The sequence below is a fragment of the Odocoileus virginianus genome, chromosome 16, assembly GCF_023699985.2.
Source record: "Odocoileus virginianus isolate 20LAN1187 ecotype Illinois chromosome 16, Ovbor_1.2, whole genome shotgun sequence".
Classification (NCBI taxonomy): Eukaryota; Metazoa; Chordata; class Mammalia; order Artiodactyla; family Cervidae; genus Odocoileus; species Odocoileus virginianus.
The window spans coordinates 10,125,096-10,151,220 of record NC_069689.1 but is presented as its reverse complement, the minus strand read 5'-3'; the positions used below and the strand labels follow the sequence as shown (position 1 = coordinate 10,151,220).

The following is a 26,125-nucleotide window of genomic DNA, read 5'->3' as shown; positions in this document are numbered from 1 at the left end:
AACCCCAGGGTCTGCTGTGCTGGAGCCAGCACCTCCCCCACCAGGGGGGACCCCCCGTGAGTGAGTGAAGGGCCGCCGACTGTCCCTGCTCCCGGGGCCCCGCAGAGGCCCTGCCAGAGTCCGCAGCTTTGGGGGTGGACAGGCTCCCCACCGCTGTGGCTGAGCCTTCAGGCACGGGTGCCGTCCCCAGGGCCTGTCCCGGCTGGAGTTTGGCCCCTGCGCTCGAGGCTGTGCCTTGCCAGGCCAACCCCTTCCTTTCCCGCGCCCGGAAGGAAAGATACACCCACGTGGCCCGAATCTCACCCTGGCCAAGTCGGGCCCCTCACTCGTCTTGTTTGGTGCATCTTTCCTGGCTGTTCTAAAACATCAGTGCCTCTGTAAGCATGTCAGAGCAACTTTTGTCTGGTTCAGAAAAAAATAGGAATTGACTGGAATTACATTAAAGATATAATTACTGGGGGAATTCTATTTTTATGATACTCTACCCATCTAGGACAGTGGTACACTGCCTCCCTTTTTCAGCTCTTGTTTTCTGACTTTTTATAAGGTTTTATGATTTTTCTTGGGATTCTTTACCCTTGCATTAAATTTCCTCCTAAGTGCCTTCTAGGTTTTGTAACTCTTGAGTTGTATTTTTTCCATTTATGCTTCTAATTCGTTCTTATTAATCTAGTGAAAAACTGTTGGTTTTTTAATATTTTCTTATTCTGTCACCAAATTTTCTTATTAACCTTAGTAATATTTTTGTTAGCATCCATATATATAGTCCTGTCATTTGTAATCAGGCATTTTTCTCTTCCTGTATTTGTAACAAATACTGGTGGCTTTAGTGTTATTGAGCCTTCAGCCGGTAACACGTAGATGTTAGAGGTGAGAGCGTGCCTTGTCTCCCATTTGGGTGAACGGCGCCCCCATCTCCTCGTTTCCTGTGAAAACAGCCCTTGGTTTCTGGTAAATCACACTGAGCCAGCGTGCTGCCGCTCCACGGTCCCCATTTAGCATCGCTGTTTCGGTAGCGCCGTGGCTGGCGGGTCACGTCCTGGCACCGCTTCTCAATTTTATCAGATGCTGTATGGTTTTTCTCCTTAAGATGTTAATTTAATATCTGCTGTGTTGATAAATTTTCTGGTCTTGAACTGTCCTTGCATTACTGAGATAAACCTCAGTATGGTCTCAGTGTAACTTCTCTGCGCGCCGCCTTCAGTTTAGTTTTCGTTACTCTGCTTCCGCGTTTCCTGCGTGAAGGTGGGCTAGCTTTTCTCCCCTTTCGGTACCGCTGTGTCGTATCAGATCCAAAGTGTGTGAGTCCTGGCCCTTCGTGCTCTGTCCCGAATACAGTCTAGAGAACTGTATACCGCTCTCTCACGCCATCTCTCTCAGAGATTGTAAGATGCCACCCGATTTTAGCAGCGATCAAACATGGAATAGCAGATGCATCTTACAGCCCATGGCATAGGGTGAAAGGTTGCGGTAGAACTCGGCTGGGCCTAGTGCTTTGCTCAGGGACAGATCTGCAGATTCCTCCCTTGTGAGGTCAGGTTAGGCCAGGTCATGTGTTAACTCACGCATTGTGTTCTTTAGTGAATCTTTTAATTTCTTCTACCTCTGTGCTGGTGCTGTCTCCTTACAAGTTCATTTATTCCTCTGATTATTTCCTTTTCAGTATACTTCATTCCCACTTTTAATTATCCCGGTTTTGTTTTATTTTTTTTCCTCAGTTATTATATACAGAGTTCACTTAACTTACAGCCATGTGTTCCTCTGAATATAATTTTAGCTCTGCCCATAGGTTTTTCTTTCTTTTTTGTAAAATCATAGCCTTTTTTAAAGTTTTATTGAGGCATAACTTACATACTATAGAATTCACTAATTTGAAATGTGTATTATTTTAATTAACATGTCAAATTGTGCAGCCATTGCCACAATGTAGTCATAGTTTCAGAATATTTCCATCACCCCTCAAAAAAATTCCCTTATGCTCATTTGCCGTCAGCGCCCACTCCTGTCCCCAGCTATAGGCAACCTCTGATTTGCTTTCTGCCTCTTTGTTGTTCAGTTGCTAAGTCATGTCGAACTCTTTGTGACCCCGTGGACGCACACCAGGCTTCCCTGTCCTTCACTATGTCCCGGAGTTTGCTCAAACTTACGTCCAGTGAGTCGGTGATGCCATCCAACCATCTCATCCTCTGTGGTCCCCTTCTCCTCCTGCCCTCAGTCTTCCCTGGCATCAGGGTCTTTTCCAGTGAGTCAGCTCTTCGCATCAGGTGGCCAAAGTATTAGAGCTTTGGCATCAGTCCTTCCAATGAATATTCAGGGTTGACTTCCTTTAGGATTGACTGGTTTGATCTCCTTGCTGTCCAAGGGACCCTTAAGAGTCTTCTGTAGCACCACAATTCGAAAGCATCAATTCTTCAGCACTCAGCTTTCTTTATGGTCCAACTCTCACATCCCTACATGACTACTGGAAAAACCATAAATTTGACTAAATGAACCTTAGTCAGGAAAGTGATGACTGTTTTTTAATACACTGTCTAGGTTTGTGATAGCTTTTCTCCCAAGAAGAAAGCAAGCATCTTTTAATTTCATGGCTGCAGTCACTGTCCACAGTGATTTGGGAACCCAAGAAAATAAAATATGCCACTGTTTCCACTTTTTCCCAGTCTATTTGCCATGAAGTGATGGGACCAGATGCCATGATCTTCGTTTTTTGAATGTTGAGTTTTAAGCCAGCTTTCCGACTCTCTTCTTCTACCCTCAGCAGGAGGCCCTTTACTTCCTCTTTGCTTTCTGCCGTTAGGGCGGCGTGCTCAGGTGCGTGCATGCATGCTGTCACTTCAGTCGTGTCCGACTCTGCGTGACCCCATGGACTGTAGCCCACCGGGCTCCTCTGTCCATGGGATTCTCCAGGCAGTAATACTGGAGTGGGCTGCCATGCTCTCCTCTGGGGGATCTTCCCCACCAGGAATTGAGCCCAAGTCTCTTACGCTCCTGCACTGGCACGCAGATTCTTTACCACTAGCGTTGCCTGGGAAGCCCAGTTGCCTTGGTATCCTTATCAAAAACCAATTGACCATAAATGTAAAAATTAATTTCTGGACTCTCAATTTTATCATACCAATCTGTATGCCTACTTTACCGCAGGCCAACAGGATCTCATTATAGGAGCTCACTGTTGCTTTAATTTTCATTTCTATCATGAGGCCAGGTGCCCTTACAAATGTTTATTGGTCCTTTCCCATTGGACTGCCTGACACTTTTCTTAATTTTTTGAAGAGTTCTTTATTCTGGATATGAACTCTCTGTTGGCTATATACGTGTTGTAAATACCTCGTCACACTGTAGTTTGTCTTTCATTTTAGCCATCCTGGTGAGCTGGTTTCAAAGCCAGCTGATGATGAATGAAAGCAAGCATCTCTTTGTAGGTTTATCATCTGCTCAGATATATTCTTTTGTGAAGTGCAGGTTTAAGTCTCTGGGCCTTTGTTTCTCATTGGATTGTTAAGATTGTTTTTAAAAAAACTGCACATTTTCTTCTACTGTATATCTTGAGTTTTCACTCTCAAAGACACTAGCACTTTGACAATACTTTGGCCTGTTTAATAAATCTTTGCTTTCTACCAAGTAATGAAAATGTTGTCTTACGTCGTTTTTCCCTAAGACTTTCTTTACCCTTTCACCTTGAGCTGTACAGTCCACGTTGAATTAAGTTTTGTGCCTGCTGTGATGTTAGAAGTCACAGTTCCTTTCTCCCGTGTGGCTCCCTGGCGCGGTACCTTTGTTGGAAAGGTCCCCCTCCCTTCACTCACTGCGGTGTTGGCTTTGTTGTGAGTGAAGTTCCGTCGCCGTGCAGACCCATCCCCGGGCCCTGTCTTGTTCCACGGACTTGCCTGGGCTGTGTCCGGGCAGCGCTGATGCAGCCTAGCAGGCCTTGGTATCGAGTCGTCCAAGTCCTTCAGCTTTTCTTCACAGTTGCTGTGGCTCTTTTCATTTCCAGACAAGTTTTAGAACCAGCCGTTTGTCCGAGAAGTCCCTGCTTTCTTTTAGTGGGGGATGGTATTCCAAGACCGCAGTCTGAGTGCCAGCATTCTCGTTGCTATTGGAATGGTCACCGTTTACAGGACTTTTCAGTAGACCCAACTAGAAAATAACGTTTTTTTCAGGATATAGCACATCAGGACTTCCTGCTGATACTCGCCATTCAAGTTCAGGCATTTATTTAACTTCTGTCTTACACCTCTTTTTAGTCACATGGAGATTTCTGGTTCTCGGGGACATCAGAGATAATAAATAGAACTTGAATATCAGATAATTATTCACTCACTTTATTTATTTATTTATTTATTTATACATTGGGCTTCCCTGGTAGCTCAGTTGGTGAAGAATCCGCCTGTAATGCAGGAGACCCTGGTTCGATTTCTGGGTCTGGAAGATCCGCTGGAGAAGGGATGGGCTACCCACTCCAGTATTCTGGCCTGGAAAATTCCATGGACTGCATAGTCCATGGGGTCGCAAAGTCGGACATGACTGAGCGACTTTCTTTTTATCCCACATTATACAGAGTGTATTTTAAGACAAATAGTACCAACGCTGTGACCAGTACGATGACTGAAAGGTTAAAATTGTTGCATCTTTTCACTGCCTCCCTCCCCCTCTTGCATGGCTGAGGCTCACGGCCGTCTCTGCGCTGCTTCTCGGTACTTGGCTGTGCAGCGTCCTCTCTAGGAGCCTCTGTCTCAGACTTCAGAGAGGGTCTGGGTAGAATGTCCCTGGTTCACGTTTTCTCTTCATGTGTACGTTAAGGGTGTTCTCCATTTCCTTCTGCAATAAAGCACCACTGTCCGACTCTGATGTCAGTTTAATTTTCTTTCTCTTACAGGTTATTTGGTCTGTTTGCTTTGATGCCTAAACAGTTTTTTTTTTTTTTCCTTTTCTTTAAAGTCCAGTGATTTCAGAATATATCATTCTGGATTGACTTTCCCACATAGGTGCCGTGTTCTTTCCCAGTGTTATCACCAAGTCTCTTTTTCTTGGCTTATTATTATTTTGAGGATCTGTTTTCATCCCTTGCTTTCATTTACTCCTCTGGAGACTCCTGTTGTACAAACACTGAATCTTCTTTGCCTGTTTATTCTATTTGTTGTCTCCCTCTGGGTTTTTGTCATTTCTTTTTAAAAATTTTTCCCCTCTTTTTTATGTGCGAGGCATTTTATGTTGTGTTTATTTGCTCTCGTATTCTCTTCAGTGAATCTTCATTTCTGAAATGATTTTTTTCTTTTAATTCTTTGCAGAGTTATTGCCCACCTCCGAGCTTTCCTATTAATATTCATGCAGTCCTTTGACACATCATGTGATTCCTGTAGTGTCTTTTGTCTCGTCTTGAAATGTCAGGCTGCAGTTCTTCACGTCTTGGTGGGATGTCTCCCTGTCATGCTTCTGCTGCTGCGTAGGTGTCGTTCAGTCCCCTTTCGCTTTTTCCTCATAAGAACTCCGTGTGGGACTTGACTTGGTGCTTGAGCACGTGTGAAGATAAAGCGAAGCTGGGCTCTGGATCCAGTTATTTTTTTATGGAATTTTCAAACATGCAGTGCCTCACCTCCTGAGCGCCCCGATTTGGTCTCTTCTCCTGTGAATACCGGACCCGCTTTCCCCAGCTCCTCTCCCCCCTCTCTGCTGTCCACTCTGGATGCTGTCCCCAGCAGTCTGTCCCGAGTGTGACCTAGTTCTGGGAGGAGGCTGCGGCTGCTGGATGTCGAAGGCTCCCAGGGCCCCCTCCGGTCCCGGCTGTGGACTCCTTGCCCTCCCCCGTTGTGGGGTGTACAGACCCCTCCTGCCTTCAGCTGCTCTTCTCAAGGGGGTGCACCCGGCTCTTTGGTTGTTTCCGAGCTCTCAGCTGTGCTTCTGTCTGACGTCTCCCCACAGACGCCGAGAGCACACCTGCCAGTGGCTGCTCACATGTCTAACCCGTATGCTCACATGTCTTTGGGGGACACATCCTCACCTAATTTTGTTGTCGATGTTGGCCACGGGCATTTGTTTTGCCATCTTAATTGCACTGTATAATTTTATGCAAGAATTTGGGGTAAAAAAGCTATGCCACCCTTTTTTCATAATATCCAAGACTTGGAAGCAACCAAGATGCCCTTCAGTAGGTGAATGGATAAACGAACCGTGGCCCATCCAGTAATGCGTGCTGCTCAGCAGTACAAAGGAGCGAGCTGCCCGGCCGTGAAAAGTCGTGGAGGAGCCTTCAGTGCAGAGCGCTAAGTGAAAAGAGCCGATCTGAAAAGGCTGCATCCATACGATTCTTACTCTATGACGTTCTGGATAAGGCAAAACTAGGGAGACAGTGAAAAGATCAATGGTTGGGAGAACAGGGGGATGAATAGACAGAGCACAGGAGATTTTTAGGGCAGTGAACTACTCTGTATGTGGGGAATACATGGCTTTTTACATCTGTCAAAACCCTTAGAATGTACAACACGAGGTGAATCCTTACTGTGGTCTTTCGTTAGTAGTAATTTATGAGTGTTGGCTCTTCAGTTGTAAGAAATTTATCACATTACTGCAAGGTGGTAGTAATAGAAGAAACTAGGGGAGGGTGGGGAGAGGTGTGGGAACTCTGTACATTCAGTTTTTCTATAAACCTAATCCTTAAAGTTTAATTTAAAAAATGGTTGCCAGAGGTGGGGTGTGGAGCCGTAGGTGAAATGGGTGAAGGAACTCAAATGGTACAAACTTCCAGTTAAAGTAAAGAAGCCGTGGGGACGTCATATACAGCACAGTGACTATAGTTAATAATACTGTGCTGACTGTTTGAAAGTTGCTAAGAGACGACATCTTCAAAGTTCCCATCACAAGAAGTAAAATATCCTGTAGCTATGTCTGGTGAGGGATATTACCTGTTAACTAGACTCATTGTGGTGATCATTTTGCTGTAGATACTAATGCAAAGAGCCAACTCATTGGAAAAGACCCTGATGCTGGGAAAAATTGAGGGCAGGAGGAGAAGAGGGTGGCAGAGGATGAGATGGCTGGATGGCATCACCGACTCAATAGATGTGAATTTGAGCAAACTCCAGGAGATAGTGAAGGACAGGGCAGCCTGGCGTGCTGCAGTCCTTGGGGTTGCGGAGTTGGACATGACTTTGCAACTGAACAACTTGTTGTGTATCTGAAACTAATATAATTTGTCAGTTATGCCTCAGAAGAGTAGGCTGCTACTGCCATCTCTGTGGACTTCTCCATTATTGGGATGTCTGAATTCCAACCATTTTAAGTCCTCCACAACATCATTACTGTTTTGTTCTGTTGATAACCGCTTAGATCTGTCTACTTCATCTTTTTAGTCTTCATTCCTTTTTGCATCTCAGACTTTCCATGTGAGGTCAAATTCTTGTTTGAATGCATCATTTGGAATTTTCTTTAGTAAGGATCTGCTGGCAGCAAACACTTTGTTTATCACTGAGTATCTAATTGTGGACTGTTATGCTCCTTCAGTACATTGAAGACAACTATTTCATTGCCTTGTGACTCCCATTAGCATTGAGAAGCCAAGTTCATTCTTTTGGAAAGCGTTGTTTGTGATTTCTGGCCACTTTTCTGATTTTTGACCAAGACATGGTTGGGTTTTTTTTATTACCATTGTTTGTTTATTTTTGACTCTGCTGGGTCTTCCTTGCTCCGTGGCTTTCCTCCGGTTGCCATGTGCGGATTTCTCATTGTGGTGGCGTCTCTTGTTGCGGAGCACTGGCTCTGAGGCACGGGCTCAGGAGTTGTGGTGCACAGGCTTCAGTTCCCCATGGCGTAGATGCTGCCCGGACCAGGGATCGAACCTGTGTCCTCTGGCTGGCAGGCGGCTTCTTACCCACTGTACCACCACAAAGTCGGTTGATGGTACAAAAATTTTTTTTTAATTGATTTTTTTTTCCAGTGATTCCACTACCAGGTGTCCAAGTATGGACTTCTTTTTTATTGGTCTTTTTTTGCAATTCACTTTTAATCTTGGATTGTTATATTTTCTCAGTTGTGTGGAAAGTTCCCGCACAACTGAGGAAATATACCATTGTTTCTTCAGTTGTTATCTCTATACTGTTTCTCTCCCTGTCCAACTTCGGCTCTAATGAAACAGATATTGGAATCTTTCATTTACTATCTTTCTTTGCTCCTCATCTGTATTTTTCAGCCTTTTTGTGAAACGGTGCTGTGTTCTTGATTAGAGTTTCGTGTTACCCGTGGTGAAGGACCAGTTTCCTTTTTAGTTTTTAACCCATCTAATACTTTCATAAAATGTAGTGGAAATAAATGAAACATAAAATACAGTCACAAATTTTGGGGTTTCAGGTGTACTTTTTTCATTTATGGAAGTTCTATTTCTAATCTGCTGTGTGATTTTTTAAATATTTTCCTATTTTCTTGCAGACGTCATGTCGTTTAGTCAGCACAGCTGCTTTGTAGGCTGCGTCAGATGATACCGGCATCTGAAGTCCTTGTCACGTGTTGTTCATGCTATCTTCCTTCCTTATGTCCCTGATTGTTCTTTGGTGTGTGCTGGTCATTGTACTCAAACATTTGAAATAAACTAAAACCTAGGATGAAGGTATCTTCTTCAGCAGGGATTTGTTTTTGCTTCTGCACGACACCTGGGGTCACTGCTAGTCTGGGAGTGCCATAAACCATGACAAATTGTATGCCTTGCTACATTAGCCAAGGAGATTGCCTTGTGAAATATCCCCCCGATTCCCGGTCATTCCTGAAAGCAGAAACCTTTTTCGGGACAGACTGTATCAGAAGTGATGCCGTGTAACTCCGGAGACAGCTTCCCTGTTGGGCGAGATGCGTGCTGTGTGTGCCGAGAAGATGGGAGGCTACATTTTGCCCCTGTGCCGTAGGAGGTGGTGACACGCCCCATCTCTCCGGTTCCCGGTGTTTCCCCTGCAGTTCAGAAGTGCTCGAGATCATCTGCAAGGTGTATTTTGGCACCCTGCAGTGCCTCTTCCCCATCAACCACATGCCACTGCCTTAAACACCACTTGATAATCCTTGTCTGAGTCAACAGTTGCACTCGAGATTTCAGCATTTAGTCTGGCATCCTTCTAAAAGCAGAGCCATTTCTTACCAAAGGGGCCTATTTGGTTATTGGGACATGTAGCTCCTACTGGAAAGTGAGGAGAAGCTTAAATCTTTGCCTTTGAGTTACCAGTTTTCCCTCAAATGGTGAAAACGAAAGGTCTTTTTGCTTTTTCTTTTGTGAATACCGTTATGTGTTTCCTTGATGTCAGTGTGTTTTAATATACTAAAACCATATCCCTTCTTACGTGCAGGTGCGTAGTGTTAACCATTGTCTGATATTTGGGAGAGCTGCTGTGTGTTTTTTGGCATGGTGTCCTTTTTGTCTCCTGGTTTCTGGCACAGTAAGATGTCCCCCCTCCCCCCAGACTTGGAATTAGCCATTTTTCAAAGAGCCATGATTCCTTTCAGTGGGGAATAATATTAGGGACCAAAATTAGGGCACTGGGGAGTATTCATTGCTACTGGCCTGCTGTTGCTTTTAGGCACTTTCGATGGAGGGAGCTAGAATATGGTCATATATTCTAGAATATATATATATGTATATTTTAGCTGTGCTTTTATAACATTATGGTGTTTTCACGTGTTTCTTGAATTTTCATAGTTGTATCTCTACCTTACACTGAAAATCTTGATTTCTAATATCATTCTATTGCTGTATCATACTAAAATTACTCACAACAATAATGATGTTATTACAAACAATAGGAACTTTGAATCGGTTCATTTCATTGCCAAAAAAAAAAAAAATGCTGCTGATGTATTTGTTGTGATTCCATTAAATTTTAAAAATGTCTAGAGAGGATTGGCATCTTGAGGATGTTTGAATCCCCTCATCTAAGAGTGTAGAGTCTTTCTGTTTGTTTAAGGCCACTTCATCCCCTTGAAGGTTGTTTTTAAGTTTCCCTCCTGTGGGGTTTTGCACATTTCTTAGTGTGTGCCCAGATATTCCATTCTTGTTGCTATTGTAAACGGGGTCTCCTTTTCTGTTGTCTCCTAAATAGCTGTTAATCGTTTCTGTGGAGGTTGGTGACCTCTGTACCTTGCTTTCACATCCTGCTGCCTTACTGAATTGTCTTATTGTTTGCAGTAGTTTTTCAGCTGATTCTTTTTGATGTCCCAGCTATTCTTTAGAGCTGCATGTAAAAGTAATCTCACCTCTTTGTTTCCAGTTCTTATAGCGCTAGTGCCTTTCTCCTGACTTGACCGAAAAGTCCAGTAAGATGTTAATGTATTGGTGGTGTGAGCAAGCATATTTGTCTTGTTCCCGACTTTAATGGAAATAGAAGCATTTATTAATTATACTGTTTATATTCCCCTGGTTTTCAGCTGTCGTAAACCGTGCTTTAATGTAAATCTTTTGTCGTTCACACCTTTGAACCTCTCCTTAAGCTGGAATCAAGGAGCGGAAGTACTGATCAAAGGCCACTAGTTTTCAAGAACCCTGTACAAATACTGTCCAAGAGGCGGTCCCACGAACTCGTCCTCCAGGGTGTAGGAGGTGTCCCACTGCACCTGTCTAATACCCTGGCCATTTATATGCTGAAGTCATTGGTTAAGTGGAAAATAGTGTTTCCTATCTTTGTTTTTTGTGACAGTGAGGCTGAATATAGCCTTCAGGTCTTGTTCATTCAAAGATTTCTCTGAATTAGTCCTTTTTTTAATGTTTTTGGTCTGGAAGGTAGAAGTGTTAAATGAAGAGAGCGAATTTTTTAGGTGACTAATAAATCATGGATTTTGTTTCCTGGGGCCATTCTCCTTGCTTTAGAAAAGACAGACCTCTGGAGAAATCAACGATATAACAAAACTCCAGTACTCTTGCCTGGAAAATTCCATGGATGGAGGAGCCTCGTAGGCTACAGTCCATGTGGACATGACTGAACAAAACAACTAGGGCTTAATAACAATTTATCGGAGACCATGGGACAGAAATTTAGAACCGCTAAGTGTTAGGCCTTTTGGGGAAGAAGTTGTCAGATTGTTGGGAGAACTTATCTAAGATTTTAGAAATTGACTTTGGAATAGCAGTTAAAAATGAGTCTTGCCCCCGTTTTGTGAAAATGCAGTACTGAAGCCTAAATTCAAAGCAGCTTATTTTCCAATACAGTTGAGCATCTTGCCGTACAAGTGATCATTTTTACTGCTTAAAAATGAATTGGCATCTATTTAGAGGAGCTTTCGTGCTTCCCAGGGGCACCGTTGGTAAAGAATCCACCTGCCATTGTAGGAGATATAAGATGCGAGTTCAGTCCCTGGGTCAGGAAGACCCCCTGGTGTAGGAAATGGCAGTCCACTCGAGTATTCCTGCCTGGAAATTTCCATGGTCAGAGGTGCCTGGTGGGCTGCAGTTCTTGGGGTCACAAAGAGTCGGACACGACTAAGAACACATACCCTCCTTGCTCATTAGTTGAAGAATAAAAATGGAGTGAGAAGCTACCAGAGTCCTTTCTCTGGTAGTCTCTGAATTCTCCTGGGTTCAGACACTCAGCTTTCATCTGTCTTGTTTCTGCTACGTGTTCGGTGCTGTGTCTTCTCCCGATGCCCCAATAAGGGGAGGAAACAGCTCGGCGAGCCAGGCGCCAGTTCACAGCAAATGTTTGCTGACCGCCTGGGCTGTCGGAGCTCGGGGAGGTGGTCAGGACAGTGACAATGAGCAGAGGTGGCCCCGGCTCTCAGGGAGGCCACAGACCCAGGGGCGGCGTCTGCGGCCCCCTCCCGCTCCGGCCCACACCTGTCTGTCGCAGAGGCGCCCGGGCCCGTCTCCCGTCAGCCTGAGCCTAGCCCCGAGCGCGGCCTGGCCCCCAGGGCACCCTCCTGCCCACTCTCCTCCGGCCACAAGTGTGGCTCTTACCCCAGGGTCGCTCTCAGCCCCCGTCTGTCATCCTCGGTGATCTTGGCAGAACTCAGGGAATTGGCGGCAACTGGCTGCGGTAATCCTGCATTTAGTGTTTACGCTGGCCTTCTGCAGACCTCACCTGGATTTCTTGCAGCGTCTTTCACACACACACACACACACACACACATTCTCTGCATGTTCTTACCCCCTGCCTGGGCCCTCCAGGCCTGGGTTTCCTGTGCTCTGCCTTCTCCAGGGGCAGCCCCGTGCCCTGCTGGCTCTGTCTCCCCCCGTGTTTCCTGTCTCCCCCCCATGTTGCCTTGTCTTGTAAATTGTGGTGAAACATACACAGCATGACATTTATCATTTAACCATCCGTAAGTGTCCAGTTCAGTGGCATCCATGCAGTGTGCCCATCGCCACCGTCTCTTCCTCCCCCAGCGACTCTGGGCCTGTTAGTACCTCCCCCTACCCACTCCGGTGTTCTGGCCTGGAGAATTCCATGGACTGTATGGTCCATGGCGTGACAAAGAGTCGGACACGACTGAACAACTTTCACTTTCCCCTCCCCCAGCCCCTGCCTGCAGGCTAAGTCTCTCAGTCATATCCGACTCTTTGTGACCCCATGGACTGCAGCCCTCCGTGGTCCTCTGTCCGCGGGATTCTCCAGGCCAGAATACTGGAGTGGGTTGCCTTGCTCTCCTCCAGGGGATCTTCCCGACCCCAGGATCGAACTCACATCTCTCATGTCTCCTGCATTGGCAGGCAGGTTCTTTACCACTGGCGCCGCCTGGGAGGCCTCTGGCACTGGTACCCACCATTCTCCTTTCTGTCTCTGTGATTTTGACTCTTCTAGGGACCTCATGTGAGTGGAATCATACAGAATTTTATTCCTGAATTTCGAGGCTGAATAACATTCCACTGTGTGCATTGTTGTTGTTCAGTCACCAAGTCATGTCTGACTCTTTGCAACCCCTGGAATGCAGCATGCCAGGTTCCCCTGTCCTTCACCATCTCCTGGAGCTCGCTGAGACTCCTGTCCATTGAGTCGGGGATGTCCATTTTGTGGATGGAACACCATTTGTCTGTTCATCACGATGGACACTTGGGTTGCAGAACATGCCACACGCTGCCCTGTCTGACGTGTCGGCTGAAGGCAGGGGCAGTTTGCGTGTCTGTTCTGTGGCCAGTCTAGTATCTGCCATGGATCCCTGAGACACAGCTTTCTGAAGGAGCGAAAAGCACTCTGTGCCCGGGGGCCTCCCCGCACCCTCCAGTTTTCTGGGAACCGTTGTGGGGCTGGACCCCCTCCGGGGCTTAGCGCTCCCTGCACCTCGGACTATTCCTCATGAAATACGGTTTCCTGCTAACAGTTGACCTGACCGCGCTTAGCTTGTCACCTCGGCTCTGGGTACCGCGCCTGGGTTTCCTATTTTCTCAGAACTCGGAAGGGGTGTGACGACTTCTTTGGCTTTAAAGGTTTTCCAGCCTGCTGCGGGGACAGCACAAAGGAGCAGAGGTCTCCAGCCGCGCCCTCCGGGCAGATTCTTTGCTTCTTCCGCCCCACGCACCCCCGCTGGCCTTTCCTGAGATAAGCTTGTCCACCCTTTAAACCACTCTCAGGACTCGCTCAGATCAACAGGGCAGCTAGCAAGCGTCCCTTTGACCTTGCTGTTGGCAAGCAGAAGTGCCCTGGCAACCTTTGAACACAGCTGAATGCTAGGTATCTTTGATCTGCCTAAGGAAAAAGGCTATTTTAAACTGTAAGCGAAGCCAAATTTTTTTGGGTTAGATTTCCTACCCAACAAAACATACATCACCCATGCCCATGTCGTTTCCAGTTAAGCGTCAGCTCAGAGGACAGCCCTCCTTTAATAAAAGAAACTGTAAAGCTTCTTTGCTAAAATACGCGCATACTTAATTTGCCTATAAAATTTGCCTGGGGAGATGAAAATTAAAACCTTTGGCTGAATTTAGAAATGAAAACATGAACATTTTAGTCAGGAATGCTACCTCCAAATGGGATGTAACTACAGTTTGTTTGTAAATTAAGACCCACGTAAAGTGATGGAGGAAACCGAGAATTGAAGAGGAACTCCTATTCAAACCTCCCGTCTCTGTGCAGTACAGATGCCCACGTTTGCCTCCGTGCGGGACAGATGCGCTGAGAGCTATAGTCTGTCTATAGAGCTATAGAACCGCCCACTTGGCGGTTCTGCAAGGAGCTCTGCACGGAGCCCAGAAAGGTGCCTTTCTTCGAAGTCAGCTCAAGCCCTCCGCAGGGCAGGGAAAGTTGTCATGGGAGCGTCCAGAAGCCAGGCTGGAGGGCACCGTGGGGGGGAGGGGGGCTGGGCCCCGACAGGTTGTTGGGGGGCACTGGGCAAGGGCTCTGCACTCAGTGGGGGGACCTGTCCCTCTCCAGGTGGTCAGGGGCATACCCCTCTTAGCTCTGCACTCCAGGGACAAGCTGTGAAGACTGGTGCGGGAGTTTGGCAGTATCAGAATTGGGCATCACAGCTTGACTTGGGCCTTCGTGCAGTGAGTGTGATGGGGCGCTTGCTGTGTGCTCGGGGTGGTCCTGGGGCTGCCAGAAGACAGCCAGTGGCCCAGGATGGGAAGAGGAAGGCTTCCCGGAGGGGCTAGTCCAGACAGCGATCCCATCGGCGTCTCTGCCCTCACACTGAGCCCCAGGGCCAAGACCCTGCTTCTTCAAGCGCTTCAGTGCCCACTGCCCCTTCCCTGGGATGGCTGAGCACGTGTGGCGGATCCCGCCTCAGGGGTGGCTTCATCCTCCTCGGTGACCCCCGCCCCATCGGTGGCATCGGCGCCTCCACACAGCTGAGGAGGTGGGGGGATCACAGACGCGCCCCCCCACCCCCGACAGGTGAGGCAAGAAGGACCAGCCTGAGGTTATGGAGGGTGAGGGCGGCCTCTCCCCGGGCACAGGCGCTGGCTGAGTCCCTCTTTCATCGAGAGGAGAGGGCGCTGGAGGCTGCCTGGACCTCGGAAGCCTAGGTGAGCCTGTGGGTTCGGTGCAGACGTGCAGGCAGAATTTAAGTAGCCTGTGACGGGCTCCTTGAGACGAGCAGTCAGCATCCTCGTGCTTGTGGTTCAGTTTGTCCTGCCTGCTTTAGGCCACTCTTCGTCTGTGTGTGTCTTACATACTTGATCTCGTTTATGCAGCGCAGTAAATCTGCGTCGTATTTCCTGGGTTCCCACCACGGCCCTTCTCTGTCCTAGCCTGTGCCGGAGGGGCCAGCATTCACTCAGGGAGTCCTCCTGCCCTCGGCTCGTCTCTGGGTCCTGGGACTTCCCTGGGGGCCCAGTGGTCACGGCCCTGTGCGTCCAGCGCAGGGGGTGCAGGTTCGAGTCCCGGTTGGGGAACTAAGATTCCACATGGCACGTGGCACAGCCAAAACATAAATAAGATGACAATAAGAGTAATCAGCTAATTTTTAAAAAAGCTTAAAAAAAAACCTCTATATGTCTTTTTTTTTAGTTGTTTTAATGAAAATATTGTGTGCTTATTTTAGCAATACTGAACAATGTAGAGACATTTCAGAAAGAAGAACTACACATAGCCATAACACTCCACGGTGATTACTGTTGATATTTTGAAAATGTTTCTTTTTATGTTCATACTATTTCTGAAAAATTATATAGTGCTTTGCTCACTTATTTTTACTTTACAGATTCATAAGTACTTTTGGTAAATGTGTAAAAAAAATTTCACTGTGTGGGATAATCCCTTTGATGTTAAGGTAGTTACTGGTATTTTAGAATCATAAATAAAAAGTGTGACGCTCTCAAAATGAATAAAATACTTTGAATTAACATAGGAGGTGAAAGACTTGTATGCTGAAAGTCATTAAAGAAGACCCCAGTAAATGGAAAAGATGTGTGTTCATGGATTGGAAGATTGAGTATTGTTAAAACCTCAGTACTACCCAAAAGATCCACAGATCCATTGCAGTCTCGATCAAAATCCTGCCAATGTTTTTTCCCAGACATAGAAAAAAATCCATTCTAAAATTCACATGGAATCTCCAGGGACCCTGGATAACCACAGCAATGTTGAAAAAGAAGAACAAAATTGGAGGTCTTACATTTCCTGATTTCAAAGCTTAGTGCAAAGTTACAGTAGTCGAACCAGCGTGGTGCTGACCTCCTTGGTGGTCCAGTGGTTAGCACTCTGTGTTCCCAATGCAGGGGGTCCGGGTTCAATCCCTGGCCAGGGAGCTATATCCCACATTCCACAACTAAGAGGTCACGTGCTGCAGTTAAGACCCGGCACAACCAAATAAACAAATATTAAAAAAAAAAACAAGAAGACATATACACCAAGAGTATAAGAGATCAAGAAATAAACTGTCACAGGTATGGTCACATGGTTTTCTAGGATCCCACCACTCTGGGAAAAGGACAGTCTTTTCAACAGTGGTGCTGGAAAAAAATGGATATCCACATGCAAAAGAATGAAACTGGACCCTTATTTTATACCAAGCATAAAAATATAACAGAGTGGATCAAAGACCTAATATTGCCTTAGAGGAAAACATAGAGGAAAAGTTTCATGACATTAGACTTACCATTGATCTCTCAGACATAACACAAAAGCACAGGCAAGGAAAGCAAAAGTAGATAAATTGGACTGCATCAGATTTTAAAACTGTGCCACAAAAGACACAATCAGCAAAATGAAAAGGCAACCCATGAAGTGGGAAGAAGTATTTGAAAATCATGTATATGATAAGGGATTAATATCCAATACTTATTAAGAACTCCTGCAATTCAATAATGAGAAAATAACCCAATGTAAAAATGCGCAAAGAACTTGAGTAGACATTTCTCCAGAGGAGATACAGAAATAGCCAATAAACATGAAAACATGATTAATATCTCTCATCATTAGGAAAACACACATCAAAACCAGTGAGATGCCACTTAACACCCACTAGGATGGCTGCTGTCAGAAAACCAGAGAATAGCCAGTGTTGGTAAGGATGTGGAGAAACTGGAACGCTTGTGCACTGCTGGTGGGAAAGTAAAATGATCCTGCCACTCTGGCCCCCTGATGTCAGCAGAGCTGACTCACTGGAAAAGACCCTGATGCTGGGAAAGACGGAGGGCAGGAGGAGAAGGGGGCGGCAGAGGATGAGACGGTTGGAGGGCGTCACCGACTCGATGGACATGAGTCTGAGCACGCTCCGGGAGGTGGTGAAGGACAGGGGAGCCTGGCGTGCTGCGGTCCACGGGGTCGCAGGGAGTCGGGCGTGACTGAGCGACAACAGCAGTGTGGAAAAGAGCGTGGCAGCTCCTCAAAAAACGAACAACACAATTACCATGTTTTTTGCTTCGGGGAATATACCCAAAAGAATTGAAAGCAGAGACTTAGATATTTGTATATCCATATTATAGCAGCGTTATTCACAACAGCCAAAATGCAGACGTGGCCTGTGCCTATCAAGGGGTCAATAGAACAAAATGTGGTATAGCCCTGCAATAGAGTATTATCCATTCTTAAAAAGTGGAGAAATTCTGGAACATGATGCAATACAGCAGAACCCTACATACACTGAGTGAAATAATCCAGTCACCAAAGGACACAAGCTGCATGATCCCACTTACATTAAATATCAGGTAGCCAGAGTCGTCATAGTCACAGGGGCCGAACGTGCAGCGGCCGAGGGGAGGGGGCTGGGGTTGGATGTGCTCAACAGGGACAGAGCTCCTGTCCTGCAAGATGGACCGAGTTCTGGGGGTGGATGGTGGTGGTGGTCGCACAAGACTAGGAATGTGCTCACGCCACTTAGCACGTTACTCTTTGAAACGGTAAAGACGGTAAATTTCACGTTATGTGTGCTTCAGTCGGGTCCCACTCTTCGCGACCCTAAGGACTGTGGCCGGCCAGGCTTCTCTAGCCGGCCAGGCTTCTCTGTCCATGGGATTCTCCGGGGGAGGGTCCTGGCGTGGGCTGCTGTGCCCTCCCCCAGGAGATCTTCCCAGCCCAAGATCAAACCCGTATCTCATTACATCTCTTGTATTGCAGGTACGTTCTTTACCACTCGCACCACCTGAGATGTCTGTTAGCACACATTTTTAAGTAACTCTTTTTTTAAAACGTGATGCTCGCTCATGGCTACTACATTTCTGGAATAGACTCCCAGAAGTTAAATTACTTAAAGAATCTTTACACATTGCCAAATTTTATTGCCAATCCTTATTTTCCAAAAGGATCAGAACAATTTATAGATTTGTTGTCAAGGTTACAACATGCCTTTACCAGTATTAATTAAAATTTTTTAAATTATGGCTGATTTGACAGATGAATACTTTTTTTCATACAGAGACGAGATGGTTAGATGGCATCACCAATTCAATGGACATGAGTCTGAGCAAGCTCTGGGAGATGGTGGAGGACAGGGAAGCCGGGCGTGCTGCAGTCCATGGGCTTCCCAGGAGCTGGACACAACCGAGCAACTGAACAGCAACAATTGATCAGCTATAGTTCTTTTGCAAACTGAATCATTTGAACTCTGAGGTCTTAGTTTTTTTCTGATTATTGTTGTTGTTCGGTCGCTGAGTCATGTCCGACTCTTTGTGACCCCATGGAGTGAGTGCCCCAGGCCTCTCTGTCCCTCACTGTCTCCCGGAGTTTGCCCGATTTTTTCTAGTAAATTACAGTATATTATTAACTTCTTGTAATTATAGCATTTGTATTTCCTTTTGGAGGGAACATTTTAATGTGAGGAATATCCCCTAAGCATTGTCCAGTGTTTTTTAATTATCCTTTTCTAGCTTGAGAATTGATAGTCACTTCCCTTTTCTTCTCAATGCTGTGGGGATTTGAGGGCGGGGCTGTTTTGATTTTTTTTTTTAATTTAACTGCATTTTTTTTTTTAATTTGACCCATCTATTTTATTTTGGTGTGAGGTGAAGACTTAGATTTTTGCCCACATGTAACCGTTAGTTGTCTGGGTAGTCGTCACCTTCCCATGGGTCTGAGCTTCCTTCTTTATGCAGACGGTGCACTCGTATAAGTAACTACACTCACTGTGTCGGGGGCTGTTGCTTTCTGTCCCAAGACCTGTCTCTTCCGTCCACATCACACTGTCCTAAGTTCATAAACTTTATAGTTGGCAGGACCTGCTTTTCTCATAAGTGATATTCTCATTCTTCATGCTTTTTATTTTTCCAAGTGAACTTTAGAATTACCCAGAAAAATAAGAAGCCTCCTCTGAATTTTGAATGGAATTGCTTTAAAACTATAAGTCAATTTGGGGAAATGCTAACATCAGCTTATTTATCGTATATGTGCTTCCAGTCCAGAAATATACCTTATCTTTAAGGTATGTTCTTTTTTTGTCTTTCTCCCTATTATTTATGTTTGTTTGCTTATTTATATTTTAGACTTATTTCATCAGTGATTTTCAGATCACAGACTTCAAGTTCTTTAAAGTGCTACTTGATATGTATGCATAAGGCTTCAAAAGAGCGTGGGGGGAAATCACTAATAAAGTTGAGATCTTTTGATCCAAGATCATTAGGAAAAATACATCAAGAAGTGTCTTCCCTTTTACTTTGACTTTAATCTATATATTTTATATAAAGATTCTAGGAGTCTTTCCCTGTTACTTCTGCAATTCCACTCATCAGCACAGTCTTAGGACAGGCACATTTCCCCCTCTCATCTCATATGAAATATTAAACTGTTCGAGAACAAATAACTCTCTGCCTCTTTAGGGTACAGATCTGCATTAAGCATCTGCTTTCAGACCCCTCAGGAAGCCCCCTGCAAGCCTCGATCCTGGCTGCACTTGAGTCTGAGTTCATCTGAGTGCGAGGTGATAGTGAGTCCTCAGAGAGCCATCGTCGCGGCATCTGATGGACTGAGAGGGTCAGCAGCCAGGATCTAAATTCATAGTACCTGCCTCAGGGCACAGGCTGTTCAGAGAGCAGAGGAGCCAGCAGGTGGGCAGCAGGTGGGCTCAGGTGGGGAGAGCCCTCTCACATGACACCCACTCCCCGTTGCTTGTTGTAAGTGAATTCATGGCCCAGCTTGGGGATCCAGCAGCGTCTTTCAGCTCTGTGGACGAGGGGCCAGGGTAAGATTTGGTGTGCTTTTATTTGAGTATTTTTTAACGGCTATTGATCTACACAGTTCATTGGAAGGACTGATGTTGAAGCTGAAACTCCAATACTATGGCCACCCAATGCGAAGAACTGACTCATTGGAAAAGACCCTGATGCTGGGAGGAATTGGGGGCAGGAGGAGAAGGGGACAACAGAGGATGAGATGGTTGGATGGCATCACCGATTCAATGGACATGGGTTTGGGTGGACTCCGGGAGTCGGTGATGGACAGGGAGGCCTGGCGTGCTGCGGTTCATGGGGTCGCAAAGAGTTGGACACGACTGAGCGACTGAACTGAACTGAACTGATTGATCCACACAGTAAAAACTACCTTCTTTCTTAGTGTGGGGGCAGCTAATAAGCACCCCTGAACGATCGTAGCTCATTTGCTGGTTGAAATGGGGTGCGTGCCAGCCCACAGGTGTAGCTGCAGACCCTAGCCCATTTCTCACTGTTGTGACTCATGTTTAGAAACCCAAAGAGCTTTTGGTTCTTGTTCACAAACTGGGAAAAGTGGGGATGGCGGGAGTTGTGTGAGAACTTATAAAGCAAGAAGATGTGGTTTGGACACAGTTGTGTATGTGTGGAGTGAGGAATTTTTTTGGACAGACTTAGTTTTGTGTGTGTGTGTGTGTAGTGAGGAATTTTTTTCAGTTCTGCCTGGCACAGAGACTTTTCTCATAGCATATTCACTTTCATTTGGAGCTAGTGATAGCCTTCTTATTGTAGGGAATCATCTCGCCAACACACACATACACCCCTCCCTAGGATACTCTGATTCAGAAGTGATGTCTTTTCTTGGTGCAGCTTTTTACATTAACCTTTTTTGAAGACAGGAGACTAAGATCTGAATAACAGCTTTTAATACTAGCCCCATAAAAATAAGGGCAATATCTCTTTTAATTAAAAGACTTTAATTTAAACAAAATATGAGAAATAAAATGGTATGTTGACCCTTTTAAGGTATAAACACTTGCATTTTATTTTATGACTTTAATTTTCACAGCCAGGTGGTATAAATACCTTTAATTTATAGCCCTTTCTAGCTATTGCATTTAAAACTTTCACTTTCCATGTAATTTTTTAACTGAATTTTTCCAATAAAAAAAATTAGACCCTGAGGGAAAAAAGACACTGTTTGAGGATTATTAGTTCATAACTCAGTAGTAGGAAAGGTTGATAAAACAAGAGTCCAAACTAATGAATTGGGATTGTGTAATATTTAAATAGCCATTTGCATTAAAAAAAAAATAGGTTGCCCAAATGCTAAATATGATACAGATATTAAAGTAATTAAAAAACAGGAGGTGGCCAGGTGGGTGTAAGGTACCAGTGAATTTGGGGTACCAGATAGAGAAATGTGAAAATTTAAAGTTCACGTAGACATATATGCATACTTTTTTTTTTTTTGGTGGCTCTCTCCGAATCATTTGTTTACAGTCTGGCTGGACTTGTGGCCTCAGTCCTGCCCCTTGAGAGATGGGATCTTTGCCTAAAAGTTATTGAGAAATGAAGACTGAGAAAGCCAAAAAATGTCCAGGCTTTTCACACACACTGACAGCCAAACAGAACGCTCTTTCCATTTGCAGCTTTTTTAGTGTCATTTTAAGTTGCAGCTTCTGGCCAATCAGCAAGCCCTGTGCCTGCTGACATCACGAAGCAGCCAGTTCCCTCCAGCTGCAGAGAGCTTCAGTTTGTCTTTTTTTTTTAAACTAAAATGGAGGCTGGTTTCTTGCCTTAAGGAGTACATTGCCTTTCCCGCTGAAGTCTAGATGTTGACATGTAATAAAGCGGGCAGCAGGATGGTGGTGGATGCGGCCAACTCCAATGGGCCTTTCCAGCCCGTGGCCCTTCTCCATATTCGAGGTAAGTTATTGTGTGTTTCACTGAAACGGAACCTTCTGTGGTTAGTTAATAAATGGCCATTGTGCTTCAGATAAGAAAAGCAGGAAGTCCTTTCTAGCAGAATTCACCCCGTTTCGCGGCAGACCTAACCGGAGGAGGCTGGGTGTGTCACTGCAGTTTGGCATTTTACGAACTACTTACAGAATTTGAGTCTTGAGAGAGGCCTTGCATGCATAGTTCAAAGCTGGTTTTTCTGCTTTCTGCTCGTTCTCCCATCCCCCTTTCAGAGCCGTGCTGATGTCAAAGGATGTGAAGTCACTGCCCGGGGTAGGCATTGGGTGGGGGTAGGAAGGAGAGGCGGGCGGCGCGCCTGGCCAAGTTGTCCGTGCGCAGAGTTTCTGTTACAAATGTGTTGCTTAATTAACACCCCCAAGGTTTCACTGGGGACACATCCCTGAATTAAAGATGAATTGCAGTCAGAAAATATGCAGGAATGACCAGAAAAGAACTTCCTTTTTTAAAAGGATCGTTTTCGTTCTTGCCATGGAGCCTAAAAGAGAAATACACTTGTGCTTTGAAATACTGAAATCCATTGTGGGTCATAATTTCTGAGCTGTTAGCCTTTTTGTGGGATAGTAGGAGACACTTTGCACTTAATTAGGCTCTATATTGACATTTTCCTTAAAATTTTAAGTGGCGGCAAGTTTTCAATGTGTGTATAGATCACTTTCAATAATTACAGTTTGCCAGTCGTAATTTATACAAAATTTGAATTCAGAATCTAGCTTAAAATGTATACAGAATTTAGCTTAAACACACAATTACCACGGTAATTAATAGTTATATTAAAACATGGGTATCAGGATAATCATATACTTTTTCTTAAACATTTAAAAATGTGTCTTATACAAATTTTTTGTTCTTAATTGGGTGAAATAGAAAATGATAGTTAAGCAAGCTTCATCAAATCACTTTAAAATGTATATAAATATCACAGCTCTGTCCTAACAGAACAGTTTTAACTGTCAGGACCCGTGCTAAGGAAGGGTGGGGGCAAGATCTCCAGGTGGCTAATAGTCTGTATGACTAAAATGCCAGGCAAGATTTTTCAGATCCTAGGGTGTACCCAGGGAAGGAAGATAAAACTACATGAATGCCCAGTCTGTTGGAATAAGATAGGGGTTGCCTTTTCTCTCCAAACCCTCTGTAATGAAGCTGGTGTCAATTAACGTCCACAGTGACCAACCTGTAGGTCACTTTGTTCTGCAGTGCAACCAGGAAAGAGCAAATGTTGACCACAGCACTCAGGTGTTTTAGCTGCAGGAGCCAAACGGCCTAAAACAAAATGATTGTGTTTCCATTTAAGTTCTTAAACAGGGACTGATTGAGTTAGCAATAAGAAAATTTTATTGCACATAAAATGTTTATTTTTAAACTTTGAAGGTATCTTCTAATAAATAGCAGATTTTTTTTTAGTTTGAGTTTAATGTACATCTTTTTTTTGAGCTATGAATTTATTACAAACTGGAATATTTGATTTTATATCTTATACCACATTGTTTTTGTTTTTTTTTTAATTCTAAGACTTTACTCTGATCAATCTGGGTTTTGGGGGTTTTTTTTGTTTGTTTTGTTTTTGCTCTTGGTTGAACTGTTGGTTGTTCTCTAATTGTGAGGGGAAAAGTAGTGAAGTGTACTCACCTACAAGAGACTTGAGTTTTTAACAAGGAATAACCGGTAGTAAAACTTAACTTCTGGTTCAAACAGTGAACTAGTTAAAACTTGAAAAACACTTGATTTACTCATAAGGACTTTTGAGAGCAAGCATATTCATGAGTGGTTTACTTTATTGGCTTTTAGAGTCTTGATCAATTTCACCTCCACTTAGCATCTCCTCTGCGTGTCCACTGCTGAGGGTCCTTCCCCAGAGGCCTCGATGGTTTAGTGGAGGGACCCACACAGGGGCCCCGGGGCAGGAGGCGCCCAGGAGCTGAGTCTGGGAAGGTGTGGGAAAGCGAGCGAGCAGGGGGCCTGATGCCTCCTGGGGCCGGGAGGGGGCCCGGCAGCCCTGGGGCTCACCTCCGACTCCACTCCCCCATGCATTTAGAGAAGAGGGGTCGTCCCCACAGAGGGAAAAGAACAGCAATTCATTTTAAAATAGAAAGTTTAGCTGTTTGTAGAACCTTTTGCCACAGGATTGTAGAAATAGCAGTTTTTTTTCCCCCAGCATCTTATCAATATCCATCTGTTTCACTGGCCTTCGATGGATGAGTTTTGGGACCTAGGATTCATTTCTTCATTCATTTTGCAAATACTTGAGTCCCTATCACCTTGTGCCAAGCAGGTTCCTAATTCAGAGTATGAAGCAAGCACCGCAGCCCAGCTTTCAGAGCTTACGGTCCATAAACAACACAGTTCCTGAACTGGTTAGTAACCCCAGTTGGCTTGACACTCATCTCCTATTATGTAGCCTAGAGTTTGTGGTTAATGTAGTGAATTAGCATGTCCTAAGAAGTGTGACAGGAACGTGCTGTTGAAACTTAGCTTAAACTTTTCTGTCTGGAGAAGGAGAGGTGTCACCTGGAACTTGGTGGCTGTAAGTTTAGCTTGATGACTTAAATCCTGTCCTCCCAGGGCCGGCCAGGAGAACTGTCTGTGGCGGCGGGAATGTCCTCTGTGCTGTCCACCACAGCTGCCCTCGGTCACAGGTGACTGCTGAGCCCTCAGAATGTGGCTAGTGCGCTGAGAAGCGGAGTGGTTAATTTTATTTTGTTTTGGCTATTTGACATTTAAACAGACACGTGTCTAGTGGCTATTGTATTGGACAGCACAGTTCTAGACTGGGATCGACAGACTCTTTCAGGAAAAGCTGGAGAGTCAATGTTTTTGGTCGAGAAAGCAGCCACAGATAGGAATGACCATGTTCCAATAAAGCTTTATTTACAAAAACAGCGGGCTGGCCAGATTTGGCCCTTGGGACATAGTTTGCCTCCCCCAACCCCCAACCCCGCCACCAGTCAAGACCATTCCTTGAATTTTAATTGCCGGTTAAGCACAGTAAGGTGTCTTGTCACTTCCAGAGCCAGGTTTAAGGCAAGAATAGTCGTGCCAAAAAAGATGCTGATGGTCAGAGAGGAAGACCTGCTCTCCATCTGGGTCCAGCTGGCTTTTATTCCGGCCTCAGGAAAGCCATTTCGTGCTCTGATCTGGGGGTTGGTCAGCGAGTCCAGTCTCTGAAAGACTGATGGGTCGCCGAGGCCTGGTGGGGGGCTGGGGAGCGAATTGTTCTTTTTGTGTAGACCCCTTTTTCTTGGGGAATGGAAGTTTGATTGTCGGAAAAGTTTGTCTTCTCACAAGTATTCCTGAGTCACCGATTCAAGGAAAGGTTTTTACCTTTCCGATAGAAACTTGGAGGAGAATGATCCGGGGCAGTGTGGAGGTCAAGGCCCAGGGCTTCCTTTCTGCCTCAGCCCACCTGATGACTTAGCCCGTGCCGCTGAGCCCCGCTGTGTACACAGGCTCGCAGGCGTGGGCCGCTCCTTCGTGACTGAAGTCTGTAAACGTCGTGAGGGCGGCTGCCCCGCACTGTCCTCATCCCCCAGGATTAGGAAGGAAATCGGGTCTGTGACTACCAAAAATGAAGTAAGTAAGTAAGTAAAGTCGCTCAGTCATGTCCGACTCTTTGCGACTCCATGGACTGTAGCCTACCAGGCTCCTCAGTCCATGGGATTTTCCAGGCAAGAGTACTGGAGTGGGTTGCCATTTCCTTCACCGAAAATGCAAGCCCCCCTCAAAAGACCACACCAGCCACTCTCTCTCCAGAGAGAGAGAACCAGACCCCGGGTGCTTACTGCACAGCTGTCCCTCTCTGTGAAGCGACTTTTTAGAAGGACACCTTGAAAGCTAGCTGGAGTGAGCCTCTCCGTAAAGCCTCTCCGTAATTCCTGCCAGCGAGGAACCTAACAGAGTAACAAAGAGCTCTCTGAGGGGCGGTGTGTGTTTATGTAAAGCCCGCGCACCTTTTGTTAATTAGTTTTCTCTGAACTGATCATATTTTTTTTCATTAAAAGATGCTAATTATGTAGAAGAATTAGGAGGTATGGTCAGTAGCCAGGAAAAAGGGTGTTTTGCATCTAGGAACGGTCCGAGTCCTCCCAGGCACAGCGTTTGGGGTGCACCTCACTCCATTTCCATACGTCAGGTGGCCCCACAGGGCGGTTCTCCCCCAGGCCAACAGTGACCTGC

The 26,125-nt window shown here is 45.4% G+C and overlaps 1 protein-coding gene across 14 annotated transcripts in view; it reads left to right on the top strand.

The window, feature by feature from the left end:
- Positions 1 to 26,125, top strand: part of PPP2R5C (protein phosphatase 2 regulatory subunit B'gamma) — a 135,605-nt gene that overhangs the window by 18,796 nt on the left and 90,684 nt on the right. For 2 of the 14 annotated variants that reach the window (XM_020913520.2, XM_070477824.1), the window contains exon 1: positions 21,726 to 21,901. The exons of 10 other annotated variants lie outside the window; for them this stretch is intronic. In XM_020913520.2, coding sequence (XP_020769179.1) covers positions 21,808 to 21,901 — 94 coding nt within the window. In that variant the 5' untranslated portion in view covers positions 21,726 to 21,807. Of the gene's footprint in view, positions 1 to 21,721; positions 21,902 to 26,125 lie in introns of those variants that run through there. 2 more of the 14 variants (XM_070477815.1, XM_020913510.2) reach the window with 2 other exon arrangements.